The 19,431-nt window shown below is 38.1% G+C and overlaps 1 protein-coding gene across 1 annotated transcript in view; it reads left to right on the top strand.

The window, feature by feature from the left end:
- Positions 1–19,185, top strand: part of CHLSN (cholesin) — a 116,214-nt gene extending 97,029 nt beyond the window's left edge. The window contains exons 5-6 of the mRNA XM_079321182.1: positions 14,462–14,543; positions 18,832–19,185. Coding sequence (XP_079177308.1) covers positions 14,462–14,543; positions 18,832–19,014 — 265 coding nt within the window. The 3' untranslated portion in view covers positions 19,015–19,185. The remainder of the gene's footprint in view (positions 1–14,461; positions 14,544–18,831) is intronic.
- The last annotated feature ends 246 nt before the right edge of the window (positions 19,186–19,431 follow it).

Genomic DNA, 19,431 nt, shown 5'->3' with positions numbered 1-19,431 from the left:
TATTATATAGATGTCAAAATAGAAATAACATGTAGAAAGTATATCAGGTTTTTACTCCTTCTGGAGTAGAGGCCATCTGGAGAAGGGAATCAAGAGGCAGATTAGTGTTCACTCAGTTTCTGGTTTTTGAAGGAGCCAGGAGAGGCTGGTGCTGGGCTGTAAAGCACACAGCAACATTTGAGATCTGTGGCCAAACAGCTCAGGTGATTCATGTTTCACCATTAACAGCTGAAGAGTATTAAGAATATTAAGAGTAACTGATAAACTAGAGATCTTGTCTCTTTCTTTTTTTTTTTTTTTTTTTTTTTCTTTTTTTTTTTCTTTTTTTTTTCTTTTCTTTCTTCTTTCTTCTTTCTTCTTTCTTCTTCTTCTTCTTTCTTTTCTTCTTCCAGAGACTGACTCTTTGGATTGGATAGCAGCTAATATTAGCATTTAATGGCATTTCTCCTTCCCCCTCTCTCCAAAATGGAAATTGAGTTTCCTTCCTGATTGGAAGGTGCAGCATGTATCTAAGCTCTTCAGTTATCTTGAATTTCATAAAATATTGGAGAACTGCTCAAGTGATGGATCTCAATTGGCCAGTAACAAAAACAGTGTATGAACTTAAGAGAAACTGTTGTAATTAGATACAGCAATGTTCCTAAATTCCCTTCAACAACTGGGGCTTTAAGGTGTCTTGAAAGAGCAGCATTTCCTCAAAGATTAGGGGAATAGTGAAGGGGAATAGTTTTGCTTTAATAATCTCAGGGCTATTTTTTAAATGTTCTGGGACAAGCATTAACTATGGATGTAATTAATCTATTCCTACATGCTTTTAGTCATTTTGCCATATTCACTGGTTCCCTAAGAAGCCCCATGAATCCAGAGTCAGATACAGGATAAATTTGCATGTGGGGTTGTTCTGTTTTATATGAACTTGGGCAGGCACTTGCTGCTATCTGATTTCAAAGGCTTGCACTTTTCCTAATACTCTAGAGATCAGTGAATTTGTTTTAGCACTTCTCCAAGTTTCTATATTGCTTGACTTTTAATTTCTGCCAGGGCCTGACCTGCCTCTAAGTGGGATTCCTCTCTTTGATTTAAAGCAGCGTGTCTGTAAAGCTGCAAGTTTTCCATTTGATGTTAATACTTGGGCAGATCTTCCTCATTTTAAAGGCAGCCACTGTCTCTGTTTGTAGAAAAGGAGTCTCAGTTTGAGTGAGTTACCTTATCATTATCCTACACTCCCTTGTGTGACTTCAGTTACACTGAGTGGCATCTGAAGCCACCTCAGTTTGTTTGCAGTTCCCTAGCAGCCCTGACATTACTCACCAGCTCTACAAAGCTCTCTGTTGCAATGCCCACACCTTTCTTATTTTAGGGTGCTGGTATGCCAGCAGTTATTCTGCTGGGGGTAGGTGGAGGGGGTGTTTTCACTCCACAGATTTGGTGCTGTTTAGAGATATTCTGCTATTGTGCTCAAGCACATTATTTTCTGCAGGAGACAGAGCTTGCTGGTGGGGTGTATGAAGCAAAAAAATTCTTCTGCTGTGATGGACTTGTTATTAACAAATGCTTTTTAAATCATAGTGTTGTCCCAGAGTTTGTAAATGATTTCTCCCATCGTGGTGTTTGCATCCTGCTTGTGGCTGTGTTGGGTTTCTCATTCTCATGCCCCTTTGAAGCAGCACATCCATGATCCTTCCTCTCACACTGCTCCTTCCAGCCCCTGATGGGCTCTGTTGCTCTTTGAACTCTTTGCCTGTGATCCTTCTGGAAATGCCACACCTGGAAACAAATGTGGTTTTGCTGGAGCTGCCTTCCAGCAGGACACAGAAGGGCCTGAGGGGCTGTGATTCCTCCTGCTCCCTGGCACTCTGGCTTTGCATTGGGCAACAGCACTGGATTCATCTTTAACCCATAGAATGTTGAGATTTCACATTGCATTTTTTTAACAATAAAAGATTTTTTTTTTCCTCCCCTCAAATTATCACTGAGTTTTGTATTCATGGCAGTGTTGGCATGAATATACCACTATAATTGTAATATATTGTTCAGGGTTTCTCATCCTGCTTCAGCCTGGCTGCAGCAAGTCAGGTAGACTCCTGTTTCAGAGCTGCCTTCATGATACCCATTTCCAGGTGTTAGTGTTCTCATCATCATCTGATTATTCAAACTGTGCATTTAAGATTCTGTGACTGTCACATTACACTCTCAGTAACAGCACCACACAGCTTCTTACAGCCTGTTTAATCAAGATGTCTGGTGGCAGCCTGAGTCGATGATTTTCATTCCCTGTGATAGAGTCATTGACTTCTGGATTCACTTTTCTCTATCTTGATGGGAAGTGATATGTAGATATGTGTTGGAGACATGCCAGTGTTTTTCTAACCCCCACATGACATCCACAGGATGCCAGATTGTGCAGAAATTGCTTTTAAACTGTTATTAACTTCTTGCTGGGCTAGCTGCTTCTTATGGTTCTAATACAACAATTTCACTGCTTTGCAAGAAGCACATGAATATCTTAATTTAGTAAGATCATGCAGATTACTGTTCCTTATCTATATCTCTGGTCTTTTTCCACTCATAAATTATACAGCTATCCAGAGTGAGTCAGCCAGACTTTGTGTGAAGAGTGCACACCAAATGAAAGGTCTTCCATTGAAATCCAATTTTGCAATGCAGATGGCTGGAGATGCCTGCACTGGTACTGGACAGAAGACAGAGCTTGTGCAGGAATACTTGGGTCTGGAAACTGAATAACCAGGTTAACATTCAGATGAGCCTGAATGAAGAGTTGTGGCTCTCTGCAGATGAGCTCAGGCACTGCATGGTGCTGATTTATAAATGATGCCACTTCCAGGGCCAGAGAGGGCACTGAGGTTTCTTGAGCTGCTGCTGAAGATAAACTTGTCAGTTCAAGGTAATGCTGACAAATTATGGTATCATTTACTACACAAGCCTAAAAACAGGAACCAAAAGAAAGAACAATAACAAAAACCCCATTTTAAGTGGCTCAGAGCCAATCTTAGCTATTTTTATCAAGGATTTCTGGGAAGAAAACAAACCTTAGCAATATATTCTGGGTATCTGTAATACTACCCTGGAAATGCTCCAGATGGACACAGTTTTTTTTTTAATAATTATTTCAGTCTAATAATCTCTAGCAAGTCCTCTCCACAATTGTGGATTGAATTGGGAAGATCTTAGGTACTTACAAATATTTTTGGATGTATTTTGCCATTTCCACCTTGTTGGATAAGCAGCTCTTATTTCCAGAGATAAAACAGGTGTTTGGGATGTTCTGGTACATCAGGTTCTAAGACTTTTAAGCTTAGTTATGCCTGGAAGTTCTGAGATGTTGCAAGTATTTCTGTGGTATTTTCAACTCATTCAGAAGTAACTTTTAGAAACATCAATGATTGCATGATTTTCCAGCCAAATTAGTAAATGCTTATGATGCAACTCATTCAGCTGAGCTTTGGAAGAGCAGCTGGGCTAGCACAACCTTCCCTGAACCAAACCTTTTGTGGTTTAGCTATTAATATTATCCTGGATAAAGTACTTTTTATAGAGAATGGGTTTGGAGTAGCTTTCTTACCCCTTTGATAGCACTAATGTGTGCCTTGAGTGGGGAAAGAAAGGGAAGCTCAGGTCCATGGTAAATTATCCTCAGTAGGAGTTAGTAGCTGTTCTGTCTTTCAGAATCTGCTCCTTGTCCAATTTAGTTTGTTCAGAGGAAAGAGATTTCTTTTCTATTTTCCATAACCGTAAATGGTCACTAAATTTAACAGAAGAAAAAAATGGAATAGGGAACTCTAATCCTGCTTTATGGCTCTACATCAAATTATTTGTCTTTTTAAATCTCTGAATTAATTTTATGGAAGGTCACAAGTACATCTCTCAAAGCATATTTCAGTAAAAGCTGCAGAGTGATTTACTTTGGAACCTTCTGTCTCTTTGCACTTCTACCATTTTTTCAGTGTGAAACAAAGCTGTCAAAATATTGACTTGGGCATTTTGTTCAAACATTCTCATATGGAAATAGTGTATTTAATAACATCATTAACATGAATTCACAAATCCTTTCATCTGACATCTATCATTTACAGGATCAGTTGAAAAATACCTGACTGCTCACCTTGTCTTTAAAGAGATTTTTATGTTTTTTTTGAAACACACTGTCTCTCTCTTCTCCCCAACTTAGTAGTGATGATTTGCTTTTCCATAATACCTTTCCTGATACCATATCACAACTGTGTTTTGATAAATAAATGAAAAGCATTTTGACACTGATTTATTTAGTCTCGTTATGACAGCTTTTGAGAAAGTGTTATGTTACCCCATTTTTCAGGTGGTAAATTAAACAGTGATGAAGTTTGTGACTCACCCAAGTCCCTGTCCTGTCCAAAGATCTCCTTTCAGAGAAGTGAGATGAGGAAAAGTTGACTTAACTTTCTTCTCATCTGAGCACAGGCTCTGCTTTCTTTGGCCCTGTTCCAATGTCTGCTCCCAAAAGACCTGCAGGATTTTGCTCAATTCCTTCTTTTGAAGGTGAAGTTTGCATGGATTTTGTTCTGTGGTGGCATCTCAAGGCAGTTCCTGAGGGCCACAGTCGTGCAGTGTTAATATTCCAAACCTTTCCATGGGGAGAAGTTCCTGTCTCACATGGTTGGGGTGTCCTTCCAGCTTTATTCCACTTCATTGCTGCTGAGAAAACCAGGAACAGAAATTTCCAAATTTGCCATGTATGTATGGTGGCACTTAAGATGAATAAACTGCCTGAGGAGGCTTCCAGAGAATTCTTGGTGAATTGTTTTTGTTGGTTTTTTTCCCCCAAAATTTAGTTTGCCATTATTTACTGATAATTTTATCAATAGGATGCTTAAAACTTCTAAAATTATTCATATATATGTTGTCACAACTAAAAGTTTTATTAGCAGTACTTAACTGCTGGACTGTGAAGTGCTTCCTCAGATGGAGAAAATTAGATTACATGTATTAAATCCACAAATACTCAGATAAAAATAGTTCAAGTTTCTTTGTCTGATTCTCTTTTCTGTGAAATAGCAAACCTGGTTAAGAAATTCTAACGTTTCCTTTTTTAATAACTCATTTCCAGTAAAATGAAATCAAGTATAAATGAATTTTCTTAACAGTTTGTTAAATGTAGCCATTAGATATTTGTTGCTGAGATGCAGCTTTCATCTTTCCATAGTATTATACAGAGGAGATTGCATCTAATTGAATAATTAAGCAGCTTTAATTTATTATTTCGTCTGATATTACTTTCAGAAACCTTGTGAGATATATTAGGGAGATTCAGGACTGTCCTGGCAGTAAGCAAACATCTTCACTCCTCACTGCAGTGCTCAAAACCTCACACAAGCACTTTGATCTTTCCATTTGTCTTTGGGGAGAATTTGGCACTGCTCAGGTCAAATAAAACCAGGTTAATTAAAATAATCCATTTCACATTTAAGTATTACAACAAACTACCTCTTGATATTTTTTAACAAAAAGCAGATGGCAGGGGTTATTTACTTTCTTTTGGGGATATTTCATTTGCAGGGAGGTTGCATTGAGGGAGGCACAGTTTTTTTTCTCCCAGCTTCTGAAATCTGCTCTCCCCTGGCTCTCCCAACTCCCTGCCTCACTCCTGGCTCCCAGCTCAGCCATCCCATCCTTAACCCTCCCTCTGGCTTTGAGAAAAATGTGCTCACCCACCCTCCTCCATTCAGACTGGGTTCTTTTGACATGGCAGAAATGCAAAAGGGAGTTTTTATGTTTTTTCTGTATCATAAAATTCAGATCTGGGAGAATTAACACTGCTACTCACTTCCTCAAACACATTCAAACTATTCATCCAGTTCCCAAATACTCATAGTAGTGGTGAGGAGTTTCCTAGCCCTAGGGAATCATTTAGACTAGTCAGCCAAAGCCAAAATTAAAATTTAAAATGCAGTTGGCAATGATTATTAATCAATTAGCTCCAGGGAGCTGTCAAGGCTTCCTAACCAGAGTTAGAATAGCAAGAAATATTTTTGAAATAATAAAACTAGATCCTTAATAAAACTTGTCTCCTCCTTCACACATTTATTAATATGATGATGCCTAAAAAGGTACCAGTAATTACTTTCATGTGAATTAAATTGAATTGGAATGAGAGCCATCTGCAGGAAGCAGTCATTGGCAGATCTATTTATTTAAAATCTTAGTAGTGCAACACATGCCACAGGGTATTAGAAGAGGGAATCTTAACCCTGCCCTAAACACCTTGGTGTGACAGCAGATTTTGTTATACAGTGAGAGAAAACTGAATATCTCAGCTAAATCAGAAAAATGTGAGTGGGCTGAGAACTGCTGAACACTTTTAGGTTGATCTTGGAATTGATATTGTCCCTTTTTAGAGCTTTTCTGCAAAAAGAAGAGTAAATCATTCTGTAAGGTTGGGAGATTTGGATGCCATGGGGTCTGCAGCATTGTCTCCATCTGCCTCACTTGCTGATGAATGCAGCCATGGCATGTCCAGACTGGGATGTAAAACATGGCAAGGATGTTTTTAAAGTTTCCATATATATTGCTGTTGGTCCAGAATAACCTCAAATGTGATACTTCTCAGATGCACTGGAAGAGCCACTTGTGTGATGGGTTATTTGAAGAGGGCTGCATTTTCTCTACCAGAAATGAATTTTGCCTAACTAGCCAGCAATAAAAATACTTGGATTTCATTTAGAATTTTAAAAAACTGCAAATTTAAAAAAGCTGCAACCGTGCATCAAGGGCTGGTATCCAAATTAATAAATACCAGTTATTCAATGTTGTCCTAAGAGAACTCACTTAAGTAAAGGGGCTGCAGAAGAGCAGTTGTTGGCTGTGGAAATAAATCCCTCAGGCTTTTGCAAAGAGAAAAAAATCACACAGAAACATCCAGCCTGACAAATTGGAGACATCTGGGTGCAGAAGGGCAGCCCAATTCAGCAGTGCTGCTGGATGAGGCACCTTCCCTGGGTGCCAGCATCACTCTGAAACAGCCCTGCAGAGCTGAGCACAAACCTTCAGATCAAGAAATAAATTGGCTCTTGGGTGTCCTGGCTGGGCAAAACCAGAGAGCAAAACCAATCAGCCAAAAAACTTTCAGAGCAAAACCAATCAGCCAAGGTCTTCAGTATCCAAATCCTCCTCCAAGTGGCCGTTTCTTCATCCCCCTCCTTAAAAAAACAGATAAAGTTCCACGTGAAATTTGTTTCTCTTCCAGCATTATTTTTAGCATTGCTGCATGGAAAACCATCACACTTTCATACATTTATTAATAAAACAAAGAAGTTTGGGGTTTTTTTTTTTTGGTTTTTTTGTTTGTTTTTTCTTTTTTTTGTGATGGTGTGTTTTTTGTTTTGTTTTCTTGTTTGTTTGAACCTTTAAAGTTTAAGAAACTGATTAAAAATTTCAAAAGCAATGAAAATCAACTCCCTGAATCTGTGCCTTTGCAGGGGTGCTCTGCACCACAGTTGGACATTTTTTGGTGTAACACTAAGGGAGAAGAGAATTGACCATATTTGTTTTTTTCTGGGCCTGGTAGCATATCCCTCATCTGATCTGCAGAAAGCATTTATAGAAATGGACTTTTGCCAACTTTTGGGAAGGATTTTACGTGCAGCTGGCTCCTTACATGAGTTCCATGCAGAGTGTGGGGCCCTCTTTATCTCCTCCTACCCCCCAGGATGTTCTTCATGGGAGGGAGGCAGAACAGTTGTTTTCATTTTCCCTTTCCCTTATTTCTGGTTCAAGCATCAGTGTGACCAGAATTAAGTGCAAGAAAAGATGGACATCTGGAGAGGAGATGGGACTCTGGGATAGCACTTGGTTGCACATTCCATGCAGGAGCAGAACAGATTGGATGTGAAAAGCTCAAATTCTATTTTTTTATTCTTCTTCTGTGATAATTGAACTTTGTCTTCTTGTTATGAATGTATGTAAAATAAAAAGCACATTTAGCTTAGAAATACAGTAATAATAGCTGTGGGCTTTCAAGCTTGACCTTTTTGTTATTACTGAAAACAACAGCAAGTTCTCAGCATGTTATTACTACTATATATATTTTTCTAAAAATCAAAATGCAGTTTTGCTGCAGGTGGGCTAATGCAGGTACCAGCAACTAAATAACTGTACCAGGAAAATAATTTTTGAAGAAATTGTAAAGGTTTTTTTTCCTGGTGGAATGCTGTTGGCATTTGCAGGTGGGTGAGAATCTGGATCACAGTGGGCACCCCACGTGTGCTGTACCAGATGTGAGAGGACCTGCTGCATGGTTAATATTTTTATTGTTAATATTGTTAATATTTTCTGGGTCAGCTTTTCTTCCCACCAATCATCTGTTTATACTTGAAGCTCTTCAAGGGAATGTCTCATGTTGTGTTTAACAGAGCCTGTGGTGGGGGAGGAAGAGGATTTCTAGTTTGGCTGAAGCTGCAGGATGCAAACATGATATAAAACCTTACAAATAATGGCAAGTGATAAAAGTACATAAAATAAAAGATAAGCTGTGATAAACATTTTATGTAGATCTAATCAAACTTGGCTTTATGGCACAAAGGTCCCTTCCTTTCACTTTATAAATACTTTCTAAGAAAATCCTGTGACCTGTTTGCTGCACAGATACAATCTGTCCTAATACTGGACATCAGGACAAAAAAATGGGACACTTAAAAGCACATTTATTTTTTTCCTGCATGTGTGATTCCTAAATTTAAAAAAAGCTTCCTCCTCTTGCCTTTTCACAAGTCTATAGTCATTATACTGTGTCTAAACCAGATGGAAGAATATATTAAAAAATGTTTTTAAACCACAGATTGAAAAATGGTGCCAGGATTTTCAACCAAAAATGTGGCACTGATTCTAAAATCTGTTGACAATTTTAGAAAGTTTTCTTTTGGCAAATGAACTCCATTAGTGTCTTTTCTTTTTTCCAGGAAAATAAGAAAAACCTTTATCTGAGTCATAATTTATTTAAAACTGGATTTGAGAATATCAGCATAAATATATTAACTTTCTGCATGGATTAGAGTTGGGACATAAACAAACTAATCCATAACATGAGAAAAAACACAATTAAAGGCTATAGCTGTCTCTTATGCCTAATATTGGGTCTTACCACAAATCTGTGCTTCCAGGATTTTAACTACAGCCTCTCCAGTCCTGTCTCAGAAAACCTACTTAGAATTTAAATTTTGGCTGTTCTTTCCAAATGAGGACAATCAGCATCACACACACACTTGAACTGAGATTTCTTCTTACATTGGATTGAGCAGTGAAGTTCAGCCTGAGCTTTCTGGGCATTCAGTCCTGTGTAGAACACCAGACATTCAAAAAAACATCTTTGTAAAAGTAAATCCATTTTAAATACCCCTGAGAGAAATAGAAGAAACTCTGAATACCCCCAATAAAAATAAACACTTTTACATTTCCCTTTAAATAATTGTATGTGTTATAACTGGAGAAAAAATTATTATTCCTACTTTACTATATGCACTATAAGGGCATATATTAAACTTCCATCCACATCCATATATTTTTTATATATCCATATAAAATCTCCATCCATAAAATGGTTCTTCTCCCACAAGAGTGAGCTCATGCCAAATTTTTGCCCCCTCCATGCTGCTTCCAGGGGTTCCAGAGAGCCTCTTGGAGGTGCAGCATTCCCTGCTCACCTGTTGGCCATATGTGCATTGGGCTCACCTCTGCACTGACCTGATAACAGCATTCAGAGTTTCCAAATTTGGGCCTTATAAGGGCAGTGATTGCCTTAAACACCAGTGCATGGGGTGTTAAAGAGGCTGCTGTTGTATGCCTTGCACTGTGAAATATTCCAGCAGATCCCTTGAGTGCCAAGTGTTTCAGCAAGGCCTTAAATATCTTTCAGGGAGTTTTTTGGAGTGTGGTTGTTATTTATTGAGGAAACACCTGCTATCCACATTTTATGGGTAGGGTGGTGAGCTCAGAAGTGATGCTGTTTGCAGGGAGTTTAGGGAATAAAGCCTAACTTGATTCCTGCAAGCCTTAATTGTCTGCCACAACTCCTGCTCAGCTTCCCTGGGGGCTGTGCAAGGGCACAGGTGATCCTTAAGGACAGGTGAATAACTGGTGTAACAAAACAGAAAAGTGCCAGATGAATGGGCTGGGAAGAATGTCCCCATTTCTGTGTAGTGTTGTAGAATGCTGCTTTTAACATTTTCCACAGATTTTCTCAGTGGAGCCCTTTGGTGCAATGGGCCAGACCTGTGGCTCTGTCTCTCCTTTGAGGGAAGTTTGGGAATGTCAGGCATGGCATAAATCACAGGAGAGCTGTGCTCTGGGCTGGAGAAAACTTTGAAGGTAATGATGCTAAACCTGGGCTGTAGGCTGGAGAAGTCCAAATTTGGTGGCAATCTGCTTGTCCTTGGGGGGATTCTGAGGCTGAAAGGTGCATCCAGGGTGGGCTGCAGTGCTGGGCACTCACCTGGAGCTGTGGCTGTGGCTGAGGTGTCCCTGCACACAGCAGTGCTCTGGAAGGTGGCAGCAGTCACATCCCTGTCTGGCTTTCTGATTTCTTGAGACTTTTCTCCTACCCAGTAATTTTTTCAAGTTGAATCAGTAAAATGGTTGATTCCCAGCACTGAGCTTTTCTGCACTCAGTGATTATTTGCCAGTTGTGACAGCTCTGTAGAGTTTTGTCCTGGCCAGTAGTGTCAGCAGATGCATTGTGTTGACTTCCTGAATCCAATTTGTAACAATAATGTTTTTCTCATTCTGTGTTTCTGGAACCGATTTGCCTGCTTTCCCTTCCCCATCTCCCTGTCCCAGGCCACCCCAGCCAGAGCTCTGCCCTGCACACTCCCACTCTCCTGTTTGCCTGTTCCCACTGCCTCAATCCCCATGTTTTGGAAATAGATTTATGGGAGACACCAGAAGTCATTTATGAGATAGACTAGTGAGAATCTTGGGCAGCTTTTCTACATGAGACACTCCTGCTAAAAAACAAAAGCCCAAATGTAAAATTTCTTAAGCTGCTTGATTTACTTGATTCATTTCCTTCATCTGTTCAATTTCAGAGCCATTTAAAAAGATCATTTGTACAAACATTTAAGTTCTTTATAATAAAGTTTTTCAATGAGTTGGAGCTCATGAGAAAGATTCAAACATCAGCTGTGTAAAGAAGGCAATTAGTGTTTGTACAATATCTTGAAAATTAGCCTGAGGCACACTGAAAAAATACATGTTTTACACATGTATATTTTTCATCCAATTCCATAGTTTGTACTAGATCCTGACACAGATAATTCCAGAAGCTACCAAATGAATTCAAAATGTGAAAGAGATTGCAATTGTCTCTAAAAAGACATGTAGAATTGTCTATAAAACTGTAATGTAGTTGGTTTTGCTCTGTATATTTGATCACTCAAAGGAAAAGCTTTTCTCCTGCTGTAATATGTCAAGGAAGCATCTGCATGTAAACAGCAAAATGAAACCTCTCTTGTGTTGTAAGGATTGAACTCCTCTAGTTTAGAAGATGAGCATTTCTAAAAATGTACTAATGATGTCATCCTGATATCAGGAGATACTCCTCTAACTTTGTCCTGGAGTGATACTTTCCCATGGATTTTAAAGCTGTCACAGGAGTAGGAAAAAGTTATCAAAATCATAGGAATCAGTGGAAAACAGCAACTGCCATGTTTTATCTGTATTAAATATTGTGCACCCATTATCAGGAGTGTTTTGCCCACAGTTTGATAGGAATTTGGATCAAGGGCCATTTTCCTGAAAGGGAAGAAACAGGCATTGTTGATACAACCACTTAAAAAACTTTGGAGTATTTTCTGAAAATAGGAGTACATCTATAGCTATTAAGGAAAATACTTTTTTTTTTTTTTTTTCTTGTAATAATTTAGAGTTTAATAGGACAGATCACAAAACAAAATAAATGGCTTGTGAGGCTCTGGTGCTATAATGGACACAAATGTACTTTCTGCAGTGGATGATGTTGAAGTATTTGTTGTTTATATGAATTACTGTGGTATATCTAGAGCAGAACCTTTCAGGAAGACAAACTAAAACTTTTGTTTGTTTCTGCAAGAGAATTCACAGGAGTGAAAGCCCATATGGAGCCTTGAATGCAGGAGTACAACAACTTGCCTTAACATGTAGAAGAGAGCATATGGTTTTGGTAATAGGTTAATAAGAGCAATTAACCTTATAGTGCACTCATTTGTTGGTCTCAGTTGTTTATAAACTAGGTAGTAAAGATATTTTAACATCCTATAGTTTTACAGGAGATTAAGTGAAATCAGGCTGTGTTTTTCAAGTTTTAATGCCAACAGTACTCAGGTGACACTGTGATAGAAACATAAAATTAGCAGAGTAGAAGATTCAGAGTACTCCATGGTGTGTCCAGCCAATGGATATCATCACCACTGTTGAAATACATAGAATAGAAAATAATTTTAAACTTACCTTCTTCTTCTTCTTGACAATAAGCCTCAATAAAAGAACAGGCTAAAAAATCAGCAAGCACTGTCATTGCTTTATTTTGTTGGTTTTGAAGGACTTTCTGCAGCAGTTTCTCTGTTAGGAGCTGCTGTGTTTGCCTGACAAACAGAATAAGTGTTGAATGAGCAGAATGAGCAGGTTGTTGTTGGCCCCACAAACTGCATTCACAAGAAAAGTCATTTTTTCTTCATTCTCTGTTGGCTCCTCACATTTCAGGTGGTGTCACTTGTTGTCCAGCTGGGCACCTTCCTGCAAAGACAAGTGACACCAAGGGCTGTGTGATTTTGTTTTGTGAGTACTTTGGGTTCTAGGCTGGTGGTGATGGGAGAAGGGATGGTTTCACCATAATAATAGTTTTTAAATTTGATTCTGTAACTTGTACCAGTCAGGTTTTTGGCCTCCTGCTTTTGTGCAATATTTGTTTTGCAAACTTCTGCCTTCTTATTTAGCTACTCTGTTGTTATTCCCAAAGAAGCCTCTAAATCAGCTCATCCATAGATTTAACTCAAGCATGTAAAGGATGATATATCGTGGTTATTGGTTTTGTCTGTCCTTCCTGATTTACTGTTAACTATCTGATTTTTACCTTCTATTTAGATTACAAGCTATTTTGATATATTTAGCTGATGATAACCCAAATGAGCTGTGATTTTTTATTTTTTTTTATCCTGCATTTGAACATCAAGACAATAATTTCTTTCTTTGGGTTTTTTTTTCAGAGGCTTCCATGAAACCTTTCTATACAAATTTGTGGTCCTGCTTTTTTCTCTTTCTTTGAATTGACTGAACAATGTATTTGCTGGTGCAGCATTCTCCAAAGATGAGGACTCTTTTGCTTTATTAGACTTGACAGTGTTTGAACAATACTGATTCTCATACCCAGCTGGCTTTTCAACTGGTTTCTGTGCTCTCTATTGCTGTGTAAAACAAGCTGGAACATTAATGGCATCTTGCATGAGACCCACTTTTCTTCAGAGAAAATTCAAATAAATATGAAAGTTTCTGGGTTTTCTCCTTATGCTTTTTTTCCTTTCTTTCCAAAAGATACTTTAGTGTGCTGTCAGATTTTGTATGTGCTACTATACTAATTTTCAAGCACATAATTTTAAGAAGTAGTATATAGCTGTATATAGTAGTATATAGTAGTATATAGCTGGATTTACTGGTTTGCTCATTTTTTTATAGAAATAAATGCCTTCATCTAACCCAGAATATACCAGCTTTAAAAACATGTTCAGGATGCTCATGAATGTGCCATTTTAACCCAGCTAAAATTTTTGTATATTGAAAATGTGTTTGTTAAACAGCCAACAAACATTTGCAGATGTTAAGAATTTGTTCAGCCTCTCACTTTTAACAGTATTGAGTATTCTTCATGAGAGAGAGAGAGAGAGAGAGAAAAAAAAAATATACTTTTTTAGCCTATAAATATTTAGACAAACCCAAGCCTTAAAACATTTGCTCCTGAAGGATGAGGTGACCATTGTAGCACAAATCTCTCCTTCCAGTCCTTCAGAGGCTGCTTAATTTCATATAAATTTCAGTTAATTGTGAAATAGCAACTTTCTGAAACCCAAGCCTGATTTTTGCCCCCTGCACTTCCCCAAATACTCAGCCCTGCAGCAGGGATAAGGATTTGGGGTGTTTGGTTGTCCTGGTCAAATGAGGGCAATGACCTCTCATAAAGGACTGGCCAAAGCTATTTAACTTCAAGGAATCAGTCCTTTCTGAAGAAAATTTATAACCTTCTTGGGCTATAATATTTCCCATGATTTTTTGCACAGAATTCAGGAGGATTCTGTATAAAATGTGTGCCAGTATCTGTGTCCCACAGTGCCATGACACTCTGTGTCCTGCATACAAAGTCACTTGGAAGCACTGCAGGGAATATTTTCTAAATAAAGAATGTTTTGATATCACAGTATTCCTTTTTCCCCCCCCTAATTTTCTACAGCTGGTCTAAAACCCCAGAAGAATGGAAGTTTCAAAAGACAAGACAGACGTGGCTTCTCCTGCACATGTATGATAAAGAGAAGGTTTGTATTCTTTCTTTTTCTCAGAACAAATATGATACAGTCTGATACATTAGTTATAGCTATTCTTTATTAACCAAAACTTCCTAGTACTCATAATTTTTTAATAATTTACAAATTACTTTGTTTTTAACCAAGATGCTAAAGCATTTTAATTGCTTGTCGTCGTTATTTTTATTTTGTTGGTGATCATTGTCCTGTGTATGCTACATTTTTATATTTGAGGTATAGCAAGCATGAAGAGAGCAGATTCATGATTTATTTAAATCTGGAGTTTGCTGAGAATTTGAGTCATATCCTTAATTTGAATTTCCTAATGTGGAACCCAATACTGCAAACCACAGTTCTCATATTGTTTCAGATATCTCTGGCTCCATAGAAGATGTGCAACCATATTGCCAAGATGTTAAAATAGCTCTCTCATTTAAATATAAGTGAAACCTGATGTTGATTATGAAAAGCATAAAGTATAACCAGAACCCAGGCTTGAATCCATACTGAAATCCATTCATTTAATAACATAAAAAACGACATAAACAGAATTTCCAGTAAATATCTGAGCATTGTGGTATCAAATAAAGGTGCCAGGTCATTCATTTTGTTGTGCAGTAGAACAAACCTCTGCCCATTTGCACAGTGCCTCACTTATTGGTTCATTTTGTTGACATTCACTTGCCTTTGCTGATTTTTTTGTGTGCACTTGGAACATTTACTCATACCAATGGTCCTGACCCAAATTAGTCAGCAGCTCTTAAGCCAATCACCTGACCTTGGGTGTTACCTTTTTAGACAGCCAGATAATTAACAGCAGAGTTTCATCACAGCAAAAATGTTCATGTGGTGCAAATACTTTTAAAAGATGGATTGCAGAATGCTAATTTGATTTTGATTTCTGGGTTGTTTGCTCTGTCTTCTGTTTTTTAAGTTTCTCCTTTAAAATTCTTTATCAACCTTTCAAAATCAATGCATGTTTTTCATAGCTACCTAGAAATTGTTTGGCAGGCAGAAGAGTGTTTTTTACTCTTTTTGCCTGTTTACTTTGGGGTTTGTGTTGAAATATACTGGGACACAATGAACTGTAAGTAGCATTTGTTTTATGTGTCAAAACACAGTTTAACTCCTTATTTCTCAACACTGTAAAGAAACTTCCTTTTTCTGAAAAATCTGATGGAAGTGCTCTGATTTACTTAAATTCACATATTTTGTAGTTTAAAAATGGGAGGAGCATTGAATGTGATCTTCAGAGAGTGATTAACATCTGCATCCAGATTTAGTGAAGTTAGTAGAACTGCTCAAGTGCTTATAATTAAGCATTTGATGAAGTGTCTTTCTTCATCAGGACCATAGGGAGGGCACACCCAGCTTCTTTTGAGTATTTTTAATACCCAAATTCAACTTCCTGTCCATTGCAGAATAAAATCTGTTGGTAATCCAAGCATGACTAACTTACAAAAGGAGACATAAGTTTCTTTCCTTCCTAAGCCACATCTTTGATCTCATGGTGTCACTTGGATGCCTGAAGAGCCATGCAAAGGCCTGAATTGAGTTTCCTGTATTGATAGACTCTTTCTGTCAGAAATAAGTTGAGGTTTTTAAATTGTTTGCTAGATAAATGGTATTTTAAGCTCCTTTAAAATCCATCTGCTGGCTGGTTAGCAGCTTCCAAGCCAGGCCTGTGTACCTATGGTGTGTATACCTCTGCAGCACCAGGATAAAATAAACACTGGGCTATCTGTTGGTCTTTATCACCTGGCACAGCATTTTTAAGAAATTACTACATTAATCTTCAGCTTCTGGATTTCAGGGCATGGTGGGGTGGCTGAAGCTGCCTTGGAAGGTGACCCAAAATGCAGCCTGGCAGCAATGAGCTGAGCTTCTCTCTGCTGGTGTCTGTGTTTGCTTTGCAAAATATGTGGGTGTCTGCAGGTCTAAATATGCAGAGGTGCAGAGGATAATTTAGAATTGATAATTATTCTTTTCCTGGTGCTCTTTCGTAGTGTTTCCCTCCTTTTCCCAAAGACAGGAATTATTTCACTTGGGATTATTTCCATGGTAATCAGCTCCAGTGCATATTAGGAAGTTAGGAAAGAAGCAGGATTGGTGTGTGAGAGAGAAAAGGAAACAAGTAAAAGGACAGAACTGTTTAACAAAAGAATAATAATAAAATCCCATAAGCCTGGCTTTGACTTCCAGATCTCCTGCTGGGAGATCTTGATCTCCAATTTCAAACCAGCCTTGAACTGCCCTTGGAACAAGGATTGTGTTCCTCCTTGGAAAACCTCACCAAGACCCCTGAAATTATTGCTTTTGTACTACTGTATTTGAAGAATTCAAATTTGGATTTCATTAGCTTTGTGTGTTCAATCCTTGCTAGGGCTCTACAGTCTAAATCAGGAGGAAATGTGATCTTACCTTGCCCACAGGGTGCTGGGTTGTGATCTCCTGATGAAATAAACCTCAGAGCTGTGTTATGTTAAAGGAGAAAATCAGACTTTTTGAACATTTGAACACCCTCAGGGCCAAATGCTAAATGTTTTCTAGGCTTCAGGTAGCCTCATGTTAAGTCTGCACACTTAGGATTTCTAAATTTAGAGCAGACTTTCAACTGCCCCCTCAAGGATTTTGCTTAAATGATATAATAATAACTGTACTTCCACAGGTATGTCTGTGCCATGAGCTCTGAGAAAAAGAGTTGTAAATTACAACAACAGAGATAATTTGGCCAGGATTTGAAATGTGGAAATGTTGCTGACTTTAAAAGCTCACTACTGAATATCTACATTAAAGGAATTGTTTGTGTCTGAACGGGTTCATCTATTATTAGTACCAACTTTCTGTGAGTGAAAACTTTCAAAAATACAGATATTTTTCACTGTGTTTGATTTGTATAGTATAACAACGCTTCATATATCATCCATTTCTGTTAGTCATTGTAAAATTAATATTTCTTTTGTAAGTGCATTATTTCTTTAGTGCAAGAGTGTTTGTGTGAAGAATTAGAAGGTTTTCCATAGTGTACAAATTACGAGGCTGAACACAGACTTAAGATTTGATTTATTACTTTGTAATACCCCTGATTGATGAAGGCAGTGTTGGAATATTCTTTCTTCCTCTCCTTTTGGAGTGATAGAAGTTTTAGTGATCAAAGTTCTGCTGCCAAATGTGCCAAATGGAGAAATAAGTTGTAAATTAAGTGCCTGTTGAAGGTCTGTCTTCTCTGAAATGTTGATACTTTGCAGAATTGGAACCTCCCTCCAATAATCAGCCTCGAATCCTTTAAATGCTTACGTATGTGTTTAACTTGACTCATGTCAAGTTATATGTGTAAAGTTAAACATGGAGGAACATATTTGCAGGATGAGATCATTTTAACATCTCATGATTCACAGCAAAAAATATCCTGTTATTGGCTGAAACGTGTTCCACAGATACACAACATGAAGTTAAGATCGGCGTAGGTCTGTTTGTATGTTTCTTTTGAAAGTTCTTCAGTGTGAAGTGCTGAATAAATCATTCCAAACTCCTTGCTAAGTTATTGTCAAGATTAATATAATGATCATTTAAATTGTATCAGATAAGCTATAACTTAATCTCTGACTAGTTAATTAGAAAGGGAGTGAAACGTGGATAATGCAACTGTAGATGACTAAAGTGCTTTTAATGTCAGACATGTTGGTAGAGCCTATCAGTTTTAGTCAGCATGATTTTGAAATTATTTCCATATGTCTGAATTTCAGTTTGTTTTTCAAATTAAATTCTAGTCCTTTGTATAAGCATTCTGTCAAAGTGTGCAGTGGTGGGTGGTATCTCATCTTAGCAAACAATTTTTGGGTAAGGCCCAGGGGGAGTTCCAGCAAAATTCTCCCCTCAGACATATGCACACAATTCTCACTGAATTTAGTAAGATTTACATGTGTGTTTCCAAAAGGAGGGTTTGGCTAACGTGTTTGGTTTTTTTCTTCCTCCAACCCTCAGAGCCCTGGGCTCCCTGTCAGGCAGTGTTTGCATTTGCTGATCAGCGTTTCCACATCTGCTGAGCATTTCCTCTCAGATGCTCTGCCCATCCGAGCACATGGCAGTTCTCTCACCAGGTCCATCCCTCCTGGCAGCTTGAACCTTGGCAGGAAACATTTCCACTTGGATTTCCACTTGAAGCTGGACTTTGGCAAACACCAAAGCCTGTGCCATTCTCCTGATTGTCTTTCAGGTGATGCTGTGATGTGACTGTAAATACACATTGAGAGGGGAGGAAATAAAGCTCTTTTTCCTTCCTTTTGTTTTCTCTTTCAAGGTTCCAGACAAGTATTTCACCATTTTACTGGATTATCTGCAAGGGCTTAAGGGCAGTGCACGAGACAAAACTGTGCAGAAAGCTGAAGCTTTTATGAAAGAATTTGATGGTTCTGATGGAGAAGACCCAAACCTGCTGGAGAAGTGTGAGCGTATCAGACAAGTTCTGCAGCTGCTGTCCTGAGAGTATTTCAGTGTCATAATTGTTGTCTGGTGGAGGGAAGGAGAGGATTTCACATACAGAGGCTGTAAAGGATTTGTAAAGATAATACTAAATTTTATACTTGTGATTTTTTCCAACTGAAAACATTTATTGTGTTTGGAGGTGATGAAATAAAAAATAACATATATAGCCCATAGTCTTGCTATTAATCTTACTGCACCTCTTTAGAAAAATAAACCTCTCTCCCTCTCATTAGTTTTTCTCCATCTCCCCCTCTAATTACTGTTAAATATGAGGAATGTTCCAGCTCTTAATAAGAAGAGCAAAGGAGCCAATGTAAAGCCTGGAGGGTCTTTTACAATGGCAGCTTTTAAAATGAGTGTACAGTACAGTGTGTGCTCAGCCAGCTGTAATCTCTCACTTTCAGCTTCAGAAGGA

Source organism: Erithacus rubecula (assembly GCF_903797595.1).
Source record: "Erithacus rubecula genome assembly, chromosome: 17".
Lineage (NCBI taxonomy): Eukaryota > Metazoa > Chordata > Aves > Passeriformes > Muscicapidae > Erithacus > Erithacus rubecula.
The sequence above is the reverse complement of the archived record's forward strand: the minus strand, read 5'-3'. Positions and strand labels throughout refer to the sequence as shown.